This window comes from Schistocerca americana, chromosome 4 (assembly GCF_021461395.2).
Source record: "Schistocerca americana isolate TAMUIC-IGC-003095 chromosome 4, iqSchAmer2.1, whole genome shotgun sequence".
Classification (NCBI taxonomy): Eukaryota; Metazoa; Arthropoda; class Insecta; order Orthoptera; family Acrididae; genus Schistocerca; species Schistocerca americana.
Window position 1 is genome coordinate 100059531 of NC_060122.1, and position 20832 is coordinate 100080362.

At 42.7% G+C, this 20832-nt stretch overlaps 1 protein-coding gene across 1 annotated transcript in view; it reads left to right on the plus strand.

Annotated features, from left to right (window-relative positions):
• Positions 1-19827, plus strand: part of LOC124613280 — a 95238-nt gene extending 75411 nt beyond the window's left edge. The window contains exons 2-3 of the mRNA XM_047141974.1: positions 12872-15164; positions 19813-19827. Of these exons, the coding sequence (XP_046997930.1) occupies positions 12872-15164; positions 19813-19827 (2308 nt within the window). The remainder of the gene's footprint in view (positions 1-12871; positions 15165-19812) is intronic.
• The last annotated feature ends 1005 nt before the right edge of the window (positions 19828-20832 follow it).

The following is a 20832-nucleotide window of genomic DNA, read 5'->3' on the forward strand; positions in this document are numbered from 1 at the left end:
CAGCAGTTTCCGCTACAGTGGCAGTCTCATATAAAAATATTTCACAGGTCAAGAATTTGCGTTGCAAATGTGTAGATACAAAATCTTATGAATATAACAGTGTCATCTACCTCAAACGTACTTTAAAATCATGGTCCCTTACCAAAGACATCATTCAAAGCTCTCATAGTATCACAATGGTTCCAAAAAAATATGAACAGTTCACAAAGTACAGCAAAATACAAATTCATAAGTGTGAAGTTACCCAACTGTGTAATTGCGTAAACATGTGTCACTGATGTAGTAAAAAAAATGTTTATCTCTCAGTTAAATGATCAGATAGCTGTGTAATTTGTGTGTTAGAGAAATATGGTACCAATGTGTAAAGTTGTATAAGCAAATACCATATTAGCTAGGGCTCCTTGTGCTTGCCAAACACATGGTACACAAAGTAAGCGTGTACCCCCCTGAGGATTAATGTAATTATACCCTCAGGTGTTACAGATTACAACAATGGAATGAAATTATTACGGAAAACCTTTGTATCATTGTACTTCAAATATCTTTAAAAATAAATGTTTTAAGTATCAAATTAATCACACAAATAGGTGTACTGTAGCGCTAAACTGTGCGTCTTGTTGTGAGATAATCTCTGTGGAAGTGTCGTAGTTATTGTCCTCCGAAAGCTAAGTTCTGCATAAGTCAATGTACTTACCTCATGATAAACAAAAGTGAAATGCTTTATGTACAGATATCTTAGTTATTACGCTTATTGCCATGATGAAGAAAGTACTGTGCTGTAACGTATAGTTGTGCTACGGAAAAGGCAATCTCATTGTAGCTATACCACAAAAGTTACTACTAAAACATGTTTTACTTTCCAGAATAATTCAGAAAAACTGTGCAGATATAAAACAGAAACACCACAAAAGCAACATTGTAAATTGTCACTCATTAGTAGCGCCGTGATAAAATCGTGTAGCTGTCACATAAACTAACCTCTGTGTCATCTGGTATCTCACAGAAAGTACTTTAATTCAGAATGTATTTTCAAGTAAACCAAAATGTTGCATTAAAATCTCATTAGCAGTACTGGTAAATGTTCTAAGTATGTAAGCCTTATAGTCGTTACGTAATCGTACAACTAACAAGCAAGAATGTACAAATAACAACACTGTGTCTTCTGTTCACTATAACAATGTATTCGTCATTTCTGTTTAAATAAGTTCTCTTGGTTCTTGACTGGATATTTAACTTCAAACATTGTTGTATGTTAACAGATTCTAAGTCTGACAAAGCATTTTAGTAATGTGAAGCAAAAAATTTTATGGCAAAGACTAAGTTAAAAAGCAGGTTATCTTTCAATAAACGGTTTTACATGTGAAATGTGGTGTAAGCCTTTACTCTTCCTAGTACGCAGACTTTCAACTGAAAAGCAATTGTCATGTTTTATACGTCGGTAAGGAATGCTAAAATTTTTCTCAAGGTTAGCGTCTATGTTATTTTTCTCTGAGCCAGCCGGCGCACGCGGCTGCCTGTGGTGCGAGTCATTGTCTGTTCCTTTGTTGGCGCGCGTCGTTATTGGGATTTGGAGAGCTAACTTCTACAAATTCACCTTGCCCAGAGGGCCCAGCCCTGTTTAAATCCCGCCAGTTCTGATGAAATTCAGGTCTGTCGTTATGATTATATCGTCTGTCGTCATGTCGGTAGTTCCTGTAGTTTCTTGTCTGTCGGTCATGTGGTGGAGAACTTCTCCCTGAATCGTAACTGTGCGCCGAACTGTTGCGTCTGAAGTTATTCTGCCTTCCCTTGACAATAATAGTTCTGGTTGCCATATTGTCTGTTTCTATGATTGTCTCTGTCATATTCATTACTACGGAAATGTGATCTTTCTCTGTAACTATTGTTACTCTGCCAGTGGTTGTCATACGGGTGGTGTCTATTTTGGTCACGATTTACGTTGTAAGAATAGGCTTGTCGTGTCCAGTTATTGCTTCTGTCGTCACGGAATTGTGACGGATGTGACCTGTAGTGATTGTTTTCCTGTTTTCGCATCCCGCGACTGTCTGTGTCAATTTCTAGTTCTTGTAAGAGTCCTTGAAAAGCTTCAATGTCGTCTTTGCAACGCCCTGCCAAAATAATGTTTCTTAAATGTTCAGGCAATTTCATTAAGCAAATGCGGATGAGTTCTGAAGGGCTGTATGGGTTTGAAAGATATTGATTCTTATGCAACATATCTTCAAAATATTTCACAAGACTGGAAAATTCAGATTGTTCGAAACGTTTCATCATTATGATGCTATGTTTTACTCGGTCTTGTGTAGCTTGAGACTAATACGCTGAGAGGAAGGCATGATAAAATTCTCCTTCACTGTGACAATCGCGAATGAACGATCGCATTCTTACAGCTGGTTCATTCTCCAAGTAGCCACACATAAATTCTAACCTGTGCTCCAATGACCAGTTGGGAGGAAAACAATGAGAGAATTGATGGAGCCACGCTTGTGGATGAATGTCATTGGCAGAATTCTTAAACGTTTTGAATTTACGTGTAGTAATGAACAGCTTATAGTCAAAATCATCGTGTCGGCGAGTAGCATATCGGTCATTGTTACGTCGTGTCGGCGGTTCCATTTCAAAATTCGGTGCACATTGCCAATTTCTTTCATAACTTCCGAAATGCGCTGTGTTGTTATTTTGTGGCTGTTCCGTATTTCTATGTCCCTCTTCCCTTATTGGAGCGCGAGTGTCCTCTGAAATACGTAATTCGTGTATTACCTGTGTCAGCTGATCTTGTACTTCCCGGATTTCTCTTTGGTGTTGCGTATTAATTTGATTCAGATTTTGTTTCAGTTTCCTAATTTGTTCGCACTCTTCTGTGTCATTAAAGACTACCGGTTTTGTGTCATTCAGATTATCATCTACCTTCGTAGATAAATTAGTGAACTGATCCGAAAGTTCGGCTACTTTCTCCGATAGTGTACTTATTTCCTCAGTGTGTTTTCCTGAACCAAGTTTCAGAGTATCTACTGTGTCCTTTAAGTTTTCCTGAGTTTTTGCAAGTTGCGTAACCGAATCGGTAGATGCAACTGAGTCAAATTTAGCTTGCAAGGTCTCATGATTTTCATGAACAATAGTTTGCAGTTCTTTTGTGGCTGCTTCGTGATTCTGTAATGCATTTTCATGCCGCGAAAAAATAGGTTGAAAATGCTCACAAATTTGAGTTTTTACGTCATTATAGACTTTTTGACATTTCGATTCAATGTTATGTAACTCAGTAGTTAAATCTTCACGTGTTTGTTCAAGAGTTTGTTCCAATGAGTCTAACTTTTGAAGCTGTTGCTGTGTTTGTCTCTGATTTTGTTCCATTGTGTCTAGCTGTTGTTGTGTTTGTCTCTGATTTTGTTCCATTGTGTCTAACTTTTGGAGATTTTGTTCCATTGTGTCTAACTTTTGAAGATTTTGTCCCAATTGTCTCTGATTTTGTTCTATTTGTTGCATTAATTGCAATAGTAATGTATTAGTGTCTGGAATCTGTTTCTCTATGCTTTTTTGCAGTGCATTTTCACCAGCAACATTCACATTTTGACAAGCAGAAAATGTGTCTTGACTCATTTGAGAAAACGGTGAGGGCCCAAAACCTGAATCTACAGTATTTGCGAAATCGTGTCCTGTCATTTCGGATTCCTGAGGCGAGCTGTTGCCGACCGGTCGATCGATAATGCTTCCCTGTTCACTAATTGTTTCACTGCCTACACCATTATTTGCTGCCCGCTCCATTTCCCTATGCACAATTACCAAATTACTACTTTGAACGTTAGTTAATTCATTACACGGTGGCGCTAACACACTGCTTTCGTCTTCGCTGTCATTTCTCAATTTACTTTGGAGCCTAGTGTTACGTTTTTCACACGCCATTATTGTCACAATATTTCACACGACAACACAGAAAAACACAATTTGCAGAGCAAAAATAGGGGAACACATTAACATAACACTGAAAATAATATTTCGTTAATTGCAAGTGCAGCAGCGAAATGCTTGGCGCAAATCTACATGCATGCCACAACTGTTTTACTGTACAACAATGAAAGACTGCAACTAGAAAGGAGATTCTCTCTACAATTACACGCTAGCAATAAACAAAATCTACACTAAATACACAAATTACAAGAAAAAATCAGAAGATTCCAGGTTCGAATCCTGGCAGGATCGCCATATGAAACGTCCCCTTTGAAGAATTATACATGACTGTGCTTAAACTGACATACAATATTTTTAGCGCAACGCAATCTGACTTTCAAAAATCCCTGCAAAAGAATGGCCCTGAGTAACATTAAACTATACCTTTCAGAAATCACTTACCTCACAAAAATCTTCATTACTCGAACTACTGCAGTACAGCGAGCGCCACTACTGCCAGCTAAATAAAAGATTCAAACTACAGAAGGCACTAACTACTGATAGGGATTGTTAGCAAATGAAAGATATTAATAGAGAAAAAACAATGTATTTACCTTGATAGTCATAATATATATAGCAGTTCATGACAAATTACAAAACTCCGCCATCTCTCTCCCCACATCCACCACTGCTGGCGGCTCACCTCCAACTGCGCAACGCTACGCGCTGTTCACAGCCAGCTGCCTAACACTACAATGGCAGACAACAATGCAAATTAGCCACAGACTGCACATAGCACAGCCAGTGATTCTCACACAGAGCGCTACGTGGCGTTACCAATAAGAAAACATAAACAGCCCACTTACACATTACACGGGAAAATTGAATATATTACAAATCTGGGTCAACTGGTGCTGACGAATCACAAAAGAAGAGATTGAAACAAATTCATATTAACATCTCAGACAAGTGACTTAACTATGCGCATGCCAATAAAAATAATAAAATTTACCTCACAATAGGTGGCTGACTTAATTACATTGTTGACTTTTTCATTATATTAACAATTATTCATTTGAAACTTCCTGACACATTAAAATTGTGTGCCGGGCCAAGACTCGAAATCGGGACCTTTGCCTTTCGCGGGCGAGTGCTCTGCCAACTGAGCTACGCAAGCACGACTCACGGCCTGTCCTCACAGATCCAAGTCTGCAACTACTTCGTCTCCTACCTTCCAAACTTCACAGAAGCTCTTCTGTGAACCTAGCAGAACTAGCACTCATGGAAGAAAGGATACTGCGGAGACATGGCTTAGCCACAGCCTGGGAGATGTTCCCAAAATGAGATTTGCACTCTGTAGCAGACTTCGGGCTGATATGAAACTTCCTGACAGATTAAACTGTCATTCTGGAAACATCCCCCAGGTTGTGGCTAAGCCAAGTCTCCGCAACATTCTTTCTTCCATGAGTGCTAGTTCTGCAAGGTTCACAGAAGAGCTTCTGTGAAGTTTGGAAGGTAGGAGACGAAGTACTGGCAGACTTGGATCTGTGAGGACAGGTCGTGAGTCGTGCTTGGATAGCTCACTTGGTAGAGCACTTGCCTGCGAAAGGCAATGGTCTCGAGTTCGAGTCTCAGTCCGGTACACAGTTTTAATCTGTCAGGAAGTTTCATATCAGCGCGCACTCCGCTGCAGAGTGAAAATCTCATTCATTTGTTCATCATCATCTCATTCCATGGCATGATTTAGCTCTGCGGCTGATCACAATTATTATTCAGTTCCATATAATAAAATTTTACAATTTGTTCTGCACTGTGACTTTGACAACTACTAACTATAAACTGCGCTGTACAAGCGACAGACTACAACTACAGTGTAGCAGAGAGGGACTGCAACTGCGGCAGAAACTGCTCTGACCTGCGACTGTACTGCAGCTTTCTTTTAACAGGGGCAAAGATACTTTATGGCTCAGGCAGCGCCTGTGAATTGTCGTTCTAGCAAGTGAGCAATACATCGAGATTGCATTTGCTCCAGCAGGGTGGTGAACCTCTTACAGTCTGAAATTTCGTATTCTCGGCACACTCTTGAGACTGTGGATCACGGAACATTGAATTCCGTAACGATTTCATAAATGGAATGTCCTTTGTGTCTAGCTCTAACTACCATTCCGAAGTCTGTTAGTTCTCGACGTGCGGCTATAATCACGCCAGAAACTTTCTCACATGAGTCATCTGAGGAGAAATGACAGCACCGCCGGTGCACTGCCCTTTTATACCTTGACCCTGAGTAAAGAAAAGCGTGAAGTTATTCACATGAGTACTAAAAGAAATCAGCTAAATTTCGATTACGCGATAAGTCACACAAATCTGAAGGCTGTAAATTCAGCTAAATACTTAGGGACTACAATTACTAATAACCTAAATTGGAGCGATCACATAGATAATATTGTGGGTAGAGCAAAGACTCCGATTCATTGACAGAACACTTAGAAAGTGCAACAGGTCAACTAAAGAGACTGCTTACACTACGCTTGTCCACCCTATTCTGGAGTATTGCTGTGCGGTGTGGGATCTGCATCAGGTGAGACTGACGGATGACATCTAAAAAGTACAAAGAAGGGCAACTTGTTTTGTATTATCGCGAAATAGGGGAGATAGTGTCACAGACATGATACGTGAATTGGAGTGGTAATCATTAAAACAAAGGCGTTTTTCGTTGCGGCGGGATCTTCTCATGAAATTTCAATTGCGAAAGCATTCTGTTGCCACCCACCTACATAGGGAGAAATGATCATCACGATAAAATAAGAGAAATCAGGGCTCGCACAGAAAAATTTAAGTGCCCGATTTTCTCACGTGCCGTTCGAGAGTGGAACGGTAGAGAGACAGCTTGAAGGTGGTTCATTGATCCCTCTGCCAGGCACTTTATTGTGGATAGCAGAGTAATCACGTAGATGTAGATGAGTACGCGATACTGCCACCATCTGTATATGCGCTTATCGCTATCCCATGATTTTTGCCACCTCTGTGTATTTTTACGTTATGAGTGAATCCTTCACCCTCTTCATGTCCCTCTGTGATTAACCGTATAATCATACGCATAACCAAGTGACTATCGAAATATATCTCGACAGAGGGTACGATCAAACTGATGTCTGCGAATGATGAATTTCTCACTTTCTACTTATAGCATTTATCATTGCTTCCATCATTTTTATCGTACCTCTAACTAGATTTACTATGGCGGTTACCTGGTTACCTGCACGATTACCTGCTATACGATAGAGACGCCAAAGGATGATACATTGTAGCGTTGATAGCAAAAAAAGCAACATCTTTAAACATAGCTGAGGGATTCATTCACAATCAAAACAAAAAAGCGATTAAATTCTATTATTTACAGGAACTGGGCTCGCCGTCGTAGTTGTGACTCGTGTACAGTGTTTACGAATGCATTACGGTGATCAGAAACAACGCAATACACTTCCACTGACTCAAACGAAGCAGTTATGGGGTCAGCGTATCCATACCCACTAACTGGTTATCGCTATTCGCCACACAGAACTACTGAATCATTGCCTTTACTGACCTCCGTCAGCGAATCATGGAAACATATGATTCGGTGTCACATCATCACAGATTATAATTTTATCACTAGGCACAAAAAATCACAAAAGTCTTGAAAGCTAACCATTGACTTCATTTACATAAACTACTCAAATCAAAAAATATTATTTATATATAACCGAGTACAGCGTTTCACCGACAAGCCCTAGTGAAAACGCCAGGTCGGGTTGACGGAGGAGATAGAGAAGATCCAAAGAAGAGCGGCGCGTTTCGTCACTGGGTTATTTGGTAACCGTGATAGCGTTACGGAGATGTTTCATAAACTCAAGTGGCAGACTCTGCAAGAGAGGCGCTCTGCATCGCGGTGTAGCTTGCTCGCCAGGTTTCGAGAGGGTGCGTTTCTGGATGAGGTATCGAATATATTGCTTCCCCCTACTTATACTTCCCGAGGAGATCACGAATGTAAAATTAGAGAGATTAGAGCGCGCACGGAGGCTTTCAGACAGTCGTTCTTCCCGCGAACCATACGCGACTGGAACAGGAAAGGGAGGTAATGACAGTGGCACGTAAAGTGCCCTCCGCCACACACCGTTGGGTGGCTTGCGGAGTATCAATGTAGATGTAGATGTAGATCCGACAGTAATTTAGGCCACGACAAGAGTTTAACTTCACAAGCGCAACAGAAAACACACTAATCAACCTCAGGAAAAAATGATTTGTTAGTACTACAAGGCGAATAACTGAAATTAAGGAGGCGCGAAGATTATGAAACTCCTAGTACGATGGATGTCACCTTACAGACGATCTTCAGTGCAACGCACACGTTTATGCAATTTGAGTAATCTAGAACAATCTTGCTTAAATCCAAAAACTCTAACCCCTGAACACAAAAGAGAAAGTTCCGTTCTCTGAGTATTTGTTGAGAGTCGAACCGCGACATGTGCTAGCTTCTACTCCATTTACCACCAGTCTGCTGTACAAGTACTTACCCAAAAATGCTGAAAAAAAAACACGTAGTACACTGACGGAAAAAAAATCGCAACACCAAACAAATACTTAATGTAGAGTACTGAAATTTCGGAAGTCCGTTTTTCTAGATAACATATTTAAGTGATTAACATGCCAAAATCACAAGTCAATGTAAACGCGATACAAGCCAGTGTAAATACACTGAAGGGTCAGAGAAGCTGGTACACCTGCCTAATATCGTGTAGAGCCCCGCGAGCTCGCAAAAGAGCCGCAAAACGACATAGCATGGACTCGCTTAATGTCTGAAGTAGTGATGGAGGGAATTGACACCATGAATCCTGCAGGAATGTCCATAAATCCACAAGAGAAAGAGGGGGTGAAGATCTCTTCTGAGCCCCGCGGGTAGCCGAGCGGTCTGGGGCGCTTTGCCACAGTTCGCGCGGCTTGCCCGGTCCGAGGTTCGAGTCCTCCCTCGGGCCTTGGCGTGTGTGTTGTCCTTAGAGTAAGTTAGTTTAAGTTAGATTAATTAGGGACCGATGACCTCAGCAGTTTGGTCCCGTAGAAACTTACCACAAATTTCCAAATCTCTTCTGAACAGCACGTTGCAAGGCATCCCAGATATGCTTAACAGTGTTCATGTCTGGAGAGTCTGGTGACTATTAGAAGCGTACAAACTCGGAAGACTATTCCTAGACCAACTCTGTAGCAATTCTGGATATGTGGGGTGTCATACTGTCCTGCTGGAATTTCCCAGTTCCGTCGGAATGCACAATGAACATGAATGGATGCAGGTGATCAGACAGGATGCATACGTACGTATCACCTGTTACAGTCGCATCTAGACGTATCAGGATCTCATATCCCTCCAACTGAACACGCCTACACCATTACAGAGCCTCCACGAGCTTTAACAGTCCCCTGCTGACATGCAGGGTTTCTGGATTTATAAGGTTGTCTCCATACCCGTACAAGTCCATCCGCTCGATGCAATTAGAAACGAGACTCATCCGACCAGGCAACATGTTTCCAGTTATCAACAGTCCAACGACGGTGTTGACGGGCCCAGGCAGTTATCAAGGGTACACGAGTGGGCCTTCGGCTACGAAAGCCCATATCTATGATGTTTCGTTGCATGGTTCACATGCTGACACTTGCTGAAGGCCCAACATTGAAATGTGCAGCAATTTGCGGAAGGGTTACTCTTCTGTTACGTTGAACGATTGTCTCCAGTAGTCGTTGGTTCCGTTCTCGCAGGATCTTTTTCTGGTCGCAGCGATATCGGAGATTTAATGTTTCAGCGGATTCCCGATATTCTCGGTACACTCGTGAAATGGTCGTATGGGAAAATCGCCACTTCATCGCTACCTCGGAGATGCTGTGCCCCATCGCTCGTGCGCCGGCCGTAACACCATGTTCAAACTCACTTAAATCTTGATAATCTGCCATTGCAGCAGCAGTAACCGATCTAACAACTGTGCCAGACACTTGTTGCCTTATGTAGGTGTTGCCGACCGCAGCACCGTGTTCTGCCTGTTTATATACACTACTGGCCATTAAAATTGCTACACCATGAAAATGACGTGCTACAGGCGCGAAATTTAACCGGCAGGAAGAAGATGCCGTGATATGCAAATGATTAGCTTTTCAGAGCATTCACACAAGGTTGGCGCCGGTGGCGACACCTACAACGTGCTGACATGAGGAAAGTCTCCAACCGATTTCTCATACACAAACAGCAGTTGACCGGCGTTGCCTGGTGAAACGTTGTTGTGATGCCTCGTGTAAGGAGGAGAAATGCGTACCATCACGTTTCCGACTTTGATAAAGGTCGGATTGTAGCCTATCGCGATTGCGGTTTATCGTATCGCGACATTGCTGCTCGCGTTGGTCGAGATCCAATGACTGTTAGCAGAATATGGAATCGGTGAGTTCACGAGGGTAATACGGAACGCCGTCCTGTATCCCAACGGCCTCGTATCACTAGCAATCGAGATGACAGGCATCTTATCCGCATGGCTGTAACGGATCGTGCAGCCACGTCTCGATCCCCGAGACAACAGATGGGTACGTTTGCAAGACAACAACCATCTGCACGAACAGTTCGACGACGTTTGCAGCAGCATGGAATATCAGCTCGGAGACCATGGCTGCGGTTACCCTTGACGCTGCATCACAGACAGGAGCGCCTGCGATGGTGTACTCAACGACGAACCTGGTTGCACGAATGGCAAAACGTCATTTTTTCGGATGAATCCAGGTGCTGTTTACAGCATCGTGATGGTCGCATCCGTGTTTGCCGAGATCGCGGTGAACGCACATTGGAGACGTGTATTTGTCATCGCCATGCTATCGTATCACCCGGCGTGATGGTATGGGGTGCCACTGGATACACGTCTCGGTCACCTCTTGTTCGCATTGACGGCACTTTGAACAGTGGACGTTACATTTCAGATGTGTTACGACCCGCGGCTCTACCCTTCATTCGATCCCTGTGAAACCCTACATTTCAGCAGGATATTGCAAGACCGCATGTTGTAGGTCCAGTACGGGTCTTTCTGGATACAGAAAATGTTCGATTGCTGCCCTGTCCAGCACATTCTCCAGATCTCTCACCAATTGAAAACGTCTGGTCGATGGTGGGCGAGCAACTGGCTCGTCAGAATACGCCAGTCACTACTCTTGATGAACTGTGGTATCGTGTTGAAGCTGCATGGGCAGCTGTACCTGTACACGCCATCCAAGCTCTGACTCAATGGCCAGTCGTATCAAGGCCAGAGGTGGTTGTTCTGGGTACTAATTTCTGAAGATCTATGCATCCATTTTGCGTGAAAATGTAATCACATGTCAGTTCTAGTATAATATATTTCTCCAGTGAATACCCGTTTATCATCTGCATTTCTTCTTGGGGTAGCAATTTTAATGGCCAGTAGTGTTATCTCTGTATTTGAATACGCATGCCTATACCAGTTTCTTTGGCACTTTAAAGTATGAAGTTATGGTATATTAATAACCGTTGTAACTGCCAGACTTTTGAATGAAAGCTATGCAAACGTGGATGTATCTTGTTGCTGAGGCGCCGGATGTCAGTTTGTGTGATGGAGTTCCATGCCTGGTTCCGTTTGGTCGCTCAATACGAGGACGGTTACTGCCATTTGTGGATAATGCTTGAGTTGTCGTCTGTTGATGTCTCGTATGTGGTCAAGGCAACGTATGGACAATATGCAGAACATGTCGGGTTACAGCAGCCGTTTGTGCAGTAGCGTTATCCTTTTGGGAAGCACCCCCTGGAATGATGTTCGTGAATTGCAGCACAATTGGTCGAATCAGCAGTCTGACGTACAATTTCGCATACATGTATGTGTGATAAACATGAGAGTGTGTAGTGCTTCGGGGTATTTGTAAACATCCCAACACAGCATTGGGAAGCTGTCGACAAGAGATGCTCGTCACTAAGTTGAATAAGGGTAAATGTAGTGGGAAAGGGAAAGTGTGTGTTTTCCTTTCTTGTATGCAGTGAATGTGGAGCAGTGGTGGAGCCGTCGAGAAGGGGACGAGTATAAATGGTATTGCAACCACTTTTCGTCAGGGAGTCATTTGGGCCATGGTGCAGCAAGTGCCAGAATGTGAGAGCCATGGAGTAAACGACGCACCAACAAGGGCGTAATGAACATTTGAACAGCAGTAGCTTTTTATCTCTGTTTTGTTTGCTCTCTCAGGTCCTAAAGTACCCATGTAAGGACGTTTTTGAATGTACTCAAGAGAGTACCATAGCAATTGTTTGTTGTGTTGTTAAGAGAAATAGTGAAAATGTTGGGCAAAATATACCCCTGTTTGGGAGAAGTGTGGCTATTTATTTAGTAGTGCAGTAGAGCGAACTTGCGGAAGCAATGCCAGCAGCCAGTTACAGTGACTGCATTCTTGCCAAGGCTTTCTACGATATAGCAGAAGGATCATCCACCTTTTAGCAGTCCTGTTACACGACTTCATTTAAACTCAACGAGGTGTTGATAATGGTGTCTTAAACGCATTCTTGATTAACGTCAGTTCACCGCGTCCAATGTCAAAGATAAGTAGCGCTCACGACCGCTATAGCGTGTATTTAAGGCAACCCTGATTTGCATCCTCACAGTGGCACTGTTAGCGCCACTCTCATGCGGCTGGCGTGAAATTTCAATAGACGTCATCTTTCAAGTGTAGAAACACACCTATCAACTTTCGTTTATGATGCACGACTCCTTCTTGGTGCTGGAATCTTTTCCCGTCAGTGTATATAATAATACTTCCAGTGTTCTAAAAGGTACAAAATATTTACCTGAGTGGCGATGCAGTTAAATAGGACATGGAATCATCGTGTGGCCTGGCGCACACGGTGAGCTTGCATTAGCATATGCTTGCGCAGGAAGAAAAAGCAAGTAAGGTTTGAAGAGAACGGACACATAGGCACGTGCTTGCGCAGGAAGAAAAAGCAAGTAAGATTTGAAGAGAACGGACACATAGGCACGTGCTTGCATAGGAAGAAAAAGCAAGTAAGATTTGAAGAGAACAGACACATAGGCACGTGCTTGCGCAGGAAGAAAAAGCAAGTAAGGTTTGAAGAGAACGGACACATAGGCACGTGCTTGCGCAGGAAGAAAAAGCAAGTAAGATTTGAAGAGAACGGACACATAGGCACGTGCTTGCATAGGAAGAAAAAGCAAGTAAGATTTGAAGAGAACAGACACATAGGCACGTGCTTGCGCAGGAAGAAAAAGCAAGTAAGGTTTGAAGAGAACGGACACATAGGCACGTGCTTGCGCAGGAAGAAAAAGCAAGTAAGGTTTGAAGAGAACGGACACATAGGCACGTGCTTGCATAGGAAGAAAAAGCAAGTAAGATTTGAAGAGAACAGACTCATAGGCACGTGCTTACGTAGGAAGAAAAAGCAAGTAAGATTTGAAGAGAACGGACACATAGGCACGTGCTTGCGTAGGAAGGAAAAGCAAGTAAGATTTGAAGAGAACGGACACATAGGCACGTGCTTGCGTAGGAAGCAAAAGCAAGTAAGATTTGAAGAGAACGGACACATAGGCACTTGCTTGCGTAGGAAGCAAAAGCAAGTAAGATTTGAAGAGAACGGACACATAGGCACGTGCTTGCGTAGGAAGAAAAAGCTAGTAAGATTTGAAGAGAACAGACTCATAGGCACGTGCTTACGTAGGAAGAAAAAGCAAGTAAGATTTGAAGAGAACAGACACATAGGCACGTGCTTGCGTAGGAAGGAAAAGCAAGTAAGATTTGAAGAGAACGGACACATAGGCACGTGCTTGCATAGGAAGCAAAAGCAAGTAAGATTTGAAGAGAACGGACACATAGGCACGTGCTTGCGTAGGAAGCAAAAGCAAGTAAGATTTGAAGAGAACGGACACATAGGCACGTGCTTGCGTAGGAAGAAAAAGCTAGTAAGATTTGAAGAGAACAGACTCATAGGCACGTGCTTACGTAGGAAGAAAAAGCAAGTAAGATTTGAAGAGAACAGACACATAGGCACGTGCTTGCGTAGGAAGGAAAAGCAAGTAAGATTTGAAGAGAACGGACACATAGGCACGTGCTTGCGTAGGAAGAAAAAGCAAGTAAGATTTGAAGAGAACGGACACATAGGCACGTGCTTGCGTAGGAAGGAAAAGCAAGTAAGATTTGAAGAGAACAGACACATAGGCACGTGCTTGCGTAGGAAGAAAAAGCAAGTAAGATTTGAAGAGAACGGACACATAGGCACGTGCTTGCGTAGGAAGAAAAAGCAAGTAAGATTTGAAGAGAACGGACACATAGGCACGTGCTTGCGTAGGAAGAAAAAGCTAGTAAGATTTGAAGAGAACAGGCTCATAGGCACGTGCTTACGTAGGAAGAAAAAGCAAGTAAGATTTGAAGAGAACAGACACATAGGCACGTGCTTGCGTAGGAAGGAAAAGCAAGTAAGATTTGAAGAGAACGGACACATAGGCACGTGCTTGCGTAGGAAGCAAAAGCAAGTAAGATTTGAAGAGAACGGACACATAGGCACGTGCTTGCGTAGGAAGCAAAAGCAAGTAAGATTTGAAGAGAACGGACACATAGGCACGTGCTTGCGTAGGAAGAAAAAGCTAGTAAGATTTGAAGAGAACAGACTCATAGGCACGTGCTTACGTAGGAAGAAAAAGCAAGTAAGATTTGAAGAGAACAGACACATAGGCACGTGCTTGCGTAGGAAGGAAAAGCAAGTAAGATTTGAAGAGAACGGACACATAGGCACGTGCTTGCGTAGGAAGAAAAAGCAAGTAAGATTTGAAGAGAACGGACACATAGGCACGTGCTTGCGTAGGAAGGAAAAGCAAGTAAGATTTGAAGAGAACAGACACATAGGCACGTGCTTGCGTAGGAAGAAAAAGCAAGTAAGATTTGAAGAGAACGGACACATAGGCACGTGCTTGCGTAGGAAGAAAAAGCAAGTAAGATTTGAAGAGAACGGACACATAGGCACGTGCTTGCGTAGGAAGAAAAAGCTAGTAAGATTTGAAGAGAACAGACTCATAGGCACGTGCTTACGTAGGAAGAAAAAGCAAGTAAGATTTGAAGAGAACAGACACATAGGCACGTGCTTGCGTAGGAAGGAAAAGCAAGTAAGATTTGAAGAGAACGGACACATAGGCACGTGCTTGCGTAGGAAGAAAAAGCAAGTAAGATTTGAAGAGAACGGACACATAGGCACGTGCTTGCGTAGGAAGCAAAAGCAAGTAAGATTTGAAGAGAACGGCCACATAGGCACCAGATTTGTTAAGAACTTGCTCCGTTAGGGAACCACTCCTTTCACAGAAAAAGGAGACGCACCTCATTAATCAATAGCAAAATTCAAACTGAGCACAAAAGAAATAAATCACTTTGCAGGCTGCATAAAGTAATGATATAAAAGAATCCAACTGACTTCTGAATGAGATGGTATTTCAGTATCTATCATGATCGTATGGCGACAGAATGTGTGGCTATTCCAGTCCCCGTGGACACACGAATCAAACCCACCAATAAAAAGAACTAAATTTCGCCTTCAATAGAAATACCAAGTAAGAGCAAACGATTTAGCGAGCTTAACCGCGACACCGGGAAAACGAGTTCGTCCTACGTGAATGCTGTTGATTACATCTCAAGTGTGTTGCTCAAGCCGGCCGCGGTGGTCTAGCGGTTCTATGCGCGCAGTCCGGAATCGCGCGACTGCTACGGTCGCAGGTTCGAATCCTGCCTCGGGCATGGATGTGTGTGATGTCCTTAGGTTAGTTAGGTTTAAGTAGTTCTAAGTTCTAGGGGACTGATGACACAGATGTTAAGTCCCATAGTGCTCAGAGCCATTTGAACCATTTTTTTGTGTTGCTCAAGCCAAGTACCACGTGGCGATCTCACCAACACGTCTGCTGCACCGTCTTGTGAAACAACAATTTGCGACCACGTGGCAGCGCGCAACCAAGACAAGAACAAGAGCAAACTCACGAGCAACCCAGTCCCCACTGCGACGAGTTTATAGCGAATTCTCGTGGTTGCCGCAACCAAAGACCCCTGACACGCGTCACACGTCTGGCTAGGTGCCTAGGCCAACGAGCTACGTAAGGCAGTACAACCTGTTTACATGTCTGCCTTTTAAGGCGCGTATACACAAGGCCAACTAAGGGCGACGAACGACAGAGCCTGGATTCGGAAGGACGTCGGTCGCCCATGCATCGACGTTCGGCCTCCCATCCACACCAAACGATAGGTTTGTGGCCAAGGGTTTTGGCCACGTGATATCGCAGATGGCTCTGACAACTTGCCGACTGAGCCGTAGTAAAGTTAGCTTTGAAAAGCGCGCCGCAGCGCGTAGTGTGAAGCAGTCGCCCTCCGTTTTGTGGCGGTGGCGCCTTGTCGCAATTGAAGGCTATGATGTCTCCCTCTAGGGGGAAAGGGGAAAAGTGGGCTGTTCGCTTGGGTTTAAGAAGTGGCAGTATGGGAGAGTGGGAAGTCGGGGCATCAAGAAGCGACTTCTCTGCCGGTGCTAGAGGGACAGCACGCAGACCGCGGCATCAGCGTAAGCGACGCGAGCAGCGGCTCCGTGGTATGGGGCGCTAACTGCTCGTCGCGAAAGGAATCTTCCTGAGCGTGGATCCGCAAGGGGCCTAATCTGCAGTTCGGCCGTATGCTGTCGACCGGCGAGGAGGTTCTGAAAATCGGCGCGCCTTCCTGCGTCTATTGATACGGCTGGCAGCGGGCGGCTCGGCAGAGCATTTGGAGGTGCTGCGTTGGTTCAGTCCTGGGAGTCGTAACGCATTGATTGTTAACAGATTTTATGAAGTTTAACTGAATTCAATTTACTTACTCTTCTTAATTATACCAGCCGTATATTTTTTGGGGGTTTCCCGCCATTCATTCTCGTCTGCCCACCCGCGGAAAGGAGGTAATATTAGAAAGGGTGGTCTGTTTGTGCCCTTTTGAGGACGAAAGTGGGAGTCAGAATAAATCTGTGGTTCGGATTGCTTCTTTCCCCTCTCAGCTTACCTATGGGTTTATTCGACTGTGCCCGCATCTCGTGGTCGTGCGGTTGCGTTCTCGCTTCCCACGCCCGGGTTCCCGGGTTCGATTCCCGGCGGGGTCAGGGATTTTCTCTGCCTCGTGATGGCTGGGTGTTGTGTGCTGTCCTTAGGTTAGTTAGGTTTAAGTAGTTCTAAGTTCTAGGGGACTGATGACCATAGATGTTAAGTCCCATAGTGCTCAGAGCCATTTTTTATTCGACTGTTAGCCTCTTTCATGTCTGTGAAAGTCTAAGGCACCAATGACTGTACTGTTTAAAATGCAAGGCACTAAGACCTCATCCATTCTCTCGCCTGCCATAACTAAAGTGTGCGTCATATATCTTGGCGGCCGAGTTTAGGTTCGTTCTGCGCATCTGACGTCACAAAACACACGTCAGCCAATGAACAGAGAACAACGTTGCCAGATCTCGACAGCAGTGCAGAGCACGGACGAGTGTCTTCAGTTTTAGAAACGTTCAGTCATAAATAAAGTAATAGAACAAAAGCAATGTCTTGATAGCAGACTTTCTTTTACAGAAAGTTTGGAAAAAGCATTCTTTATACCAATTGCTTCATATTCTATTAATTAATTAAACCAAACAAGCAATAAGACTCCTAATTCAGGCGATAGCAAGGAAAGGTGTTTGTTTCAATCTCACAAACTGCTTTTTCGCAATAAAGAACAGCGGTAATTGTTTATTTCCTATTGTACTTCGACGAAGCGTGAGTAATTCATAGTCATACCAACAGTGTTTATAAGTAGTTGTGTGAGGTGTTAGAGTCCTTATGGAGTTACACTGTTGGATGAGCTGAGGTAGTGGAACGGTTAAGGTTTTGGGCTGCCAAGTGAAAGGTTATGAGTTCAAACCTGGTGTGGTGCGTAATATTTTCTTTCTTTAAAAACAATATTGGAGTGCCTTACTTCACGAATTTTATTCGTTTGAATGAAATTTCTAGTGCTTTGCCTCTTCATTAACTTTTCGCTGCTGCAGACACGTGCTCCCCGCATTCCGCGCTGTGCGCGATTTTGTCATCACTGCACTTCTCGCCTGTGCAGACACATGGTGTTCCCACTGCTTTGACACACTTATCATTCGATTTCACAAAAACTATTTGGCCAAAAAATTTGATTTTTACACGTCTTCTTGCCTGATACCTTCCCCCCATAAACGACTTAATTTTGTTTTGATGTGCAGCATTAAATGTAGTAAACCATTGCACGAAATTTTGAAGAGTTTGCAGAGGTAAAAGTCCATAGCGTATACTTTCCGTATGGTCGATATTAGTTGCCACAATGTTGAGAATGAAATGTGGACAAGATACCTAAATTTCATATAATATTTACTGTTTAACAATATCTCATTTAATTTAAGTACCACATAGGTGTCGTATGTAATATTGAGAAATATTCCGTCTTTCGCGACTGTAATAAAAGTTTTATATACACACGGCGCGTTTGGCTTTATTTTAAAGCACTTCCATCGGTGAAAGGTATGGCACATACACAATGGTATTCATGTTCTATTTCTTGTTTTTGTTCCACAGTCGCAGTTTTACCAATGGTATTGAAATATATCCCTCTTCTGCAACTGTAATAAGCGACTTATTTAGACCAGACGCGTTTCTCTCTTTTGAAGCATCATAAGAGGACTGTATTTTGTGTCCTCCATTGCCAAGTCACCTTTCGTAGTTTTGTGCTGCGGTAGCACAATATTCAACGTTTGTGTTGGCTCATCAGTGTTTTAGCAAATAAATGCTGTTTGTGTGTGCCACACACAAAATTATATTTGACATAGCTCTGAGCACTTCACTGACAGACGGTATATTCAAGTCCTAATGTTTTTGTAAGTCCACAGTTTTGTTTAATGTATTTTGTCTACTTCCTTTTGATTGATTGGAGTGCTTTAAAATAAAGCCAAACGTGCCCAGTGTAAGTAAAACTTTTGTTACAGTCGCGAAAGGTGGAATATTTCTCAATATTACATACGACACTTATGTGGTACTTAAATTAAATGAAATATATAGGTATCTTGTCCACATTTCATTCTCAACATTGTGGCAACTAAAATCGACCATACGGAAAGTATACTCTATGGACTTTTACCTCTGCAAACTCTTCAAAATTTCGTGCAAAGGTTTACTATATTTAATGCTGCATAATAACTGCGTTGAACATCGAAACAAAATTAAGTCATTTATGGGGGGAAGGTATCAGTCAAGAAGATAGGTAAAAATCTAATTTTTGAGCCAAATAGTTTTTGTGGAATCGAATGATAAAGAGTGTCAAAGCAGTCGGAACACAATGTGTCTGCACAGGCGAGCAGTGCAGTGACAAAATCGCCCACAGCGCGGAATGCAGGGAGCACGTCTTTGTAGCAGCGAAAGGGTTAATGCGGCCGTGGTGGCTTTACTTCATGAACTGCGCGCTCCCCCCTACACGTAAGCTTGCGAACTATGCTATACTATGGCGCTGCTTCTATTGGCGCGTGCGTCGTGTGCAACTGGCAACGCAGCAATCTTCAGCGTCTGGGCGGGCATGCGCGAGCCGCCAAGATAAAAGAATTGAACTATAGTATTACTAGACTCACGTGTAAAAGGTACTCTAAGAAAGAAGAAAAATTCCTTTTGCCTCGTGGTAAGAACTAATCAATTGCATAACGAATTCCTGCTCATCTGAAAGCTGTAACTTACATAAATTTGTGTTTATGTATATTTGGCTATAATCAAGCAAGGTTAATGTACGCCATACTGAATTTTTTATATTGTTTCTAGTCAGCAAAAACTGTTGCGTGTTTTTCTAAGCCAATACCTTTTAAGGCTTTTACTCAACATGATTATGTGTTTTATACAGGTAGTTGGTTATTAGTGTGTTTTCTTGCCATGCAAAAGTTTGCCATTTCATTATGGGTAGAAATTGTTGCCTTGAAAGGAGAATGTTGTAAAAGTTCGCAAGTCCTACCTGGCGAGCGTGTGTGTTTGCCCTAAGTTAACTGGCAAAAATTGTAAGATTTGTTTTTTATATATTTTGGTATTGTTAATGTTATTAACTGTGAATGTCCCCCCCGTGTGCATGACTGATGCGTTTTGGTTTTTCTATTTTGAGAACTTTGGTAAACAGGATTGTTTTTATATGTTGCAGACAAGTTAGATTTTGCGCCATCTAATGAATGAAGTGAAATTCATCTGTACTTTAGCTGAGCTTGAAATTCTATACAGCGTTGCATTGTATACGTTAAATTGCTTGCCTGTACTTGCATTTTACTGGCGTGAAATTTTTTAATGTCCTTTCCTATCGCAAATTGTGACTTATTTGTTAAATGATTGTTGGTTTCTTTTTCAAAAAAATCATAAAATCTTGCACAAAATTTGAATAAAGAATGTCACTGAAAATTGTGTGTAATTTTACCAGTTATTCCTTGGCATCTACTTCCACTTTACATTTTGTGTACTGATTGAGATTAATAGCCTTTGGTGAACCAGTAGTAATTTTACGGTTAGCGACGTTCCTGTTATTGTTATGAAGTAGCGTTTTAATTGCAATTTCATTACTCGACATCATGAGGAAATCAGAGGGCTTAGCAGTTGTCGCGTTCGTTGCATTTATTTTGCTGCAAGAAGCTGATCACCAGTAGAAGAAGAAGAAGAAGAACAAGAAGAAAGGCTGGTGGACGACCTCTCTTCTAAAAAGTACGAACCAATGTGGTGAGGGGGGGGGGGGGGGGGGAGGGGGGGAGCAACATTAGTGTCGGGGCATAAAGCTGAATTGAAATATGGTTATTTCATAACTATTTTCGTAATGAAAGCTACAGATTTCGAATTGTTATTGTATTGTGCAGGCCCTAACATTTCCAGAAATAACACATATTTTACG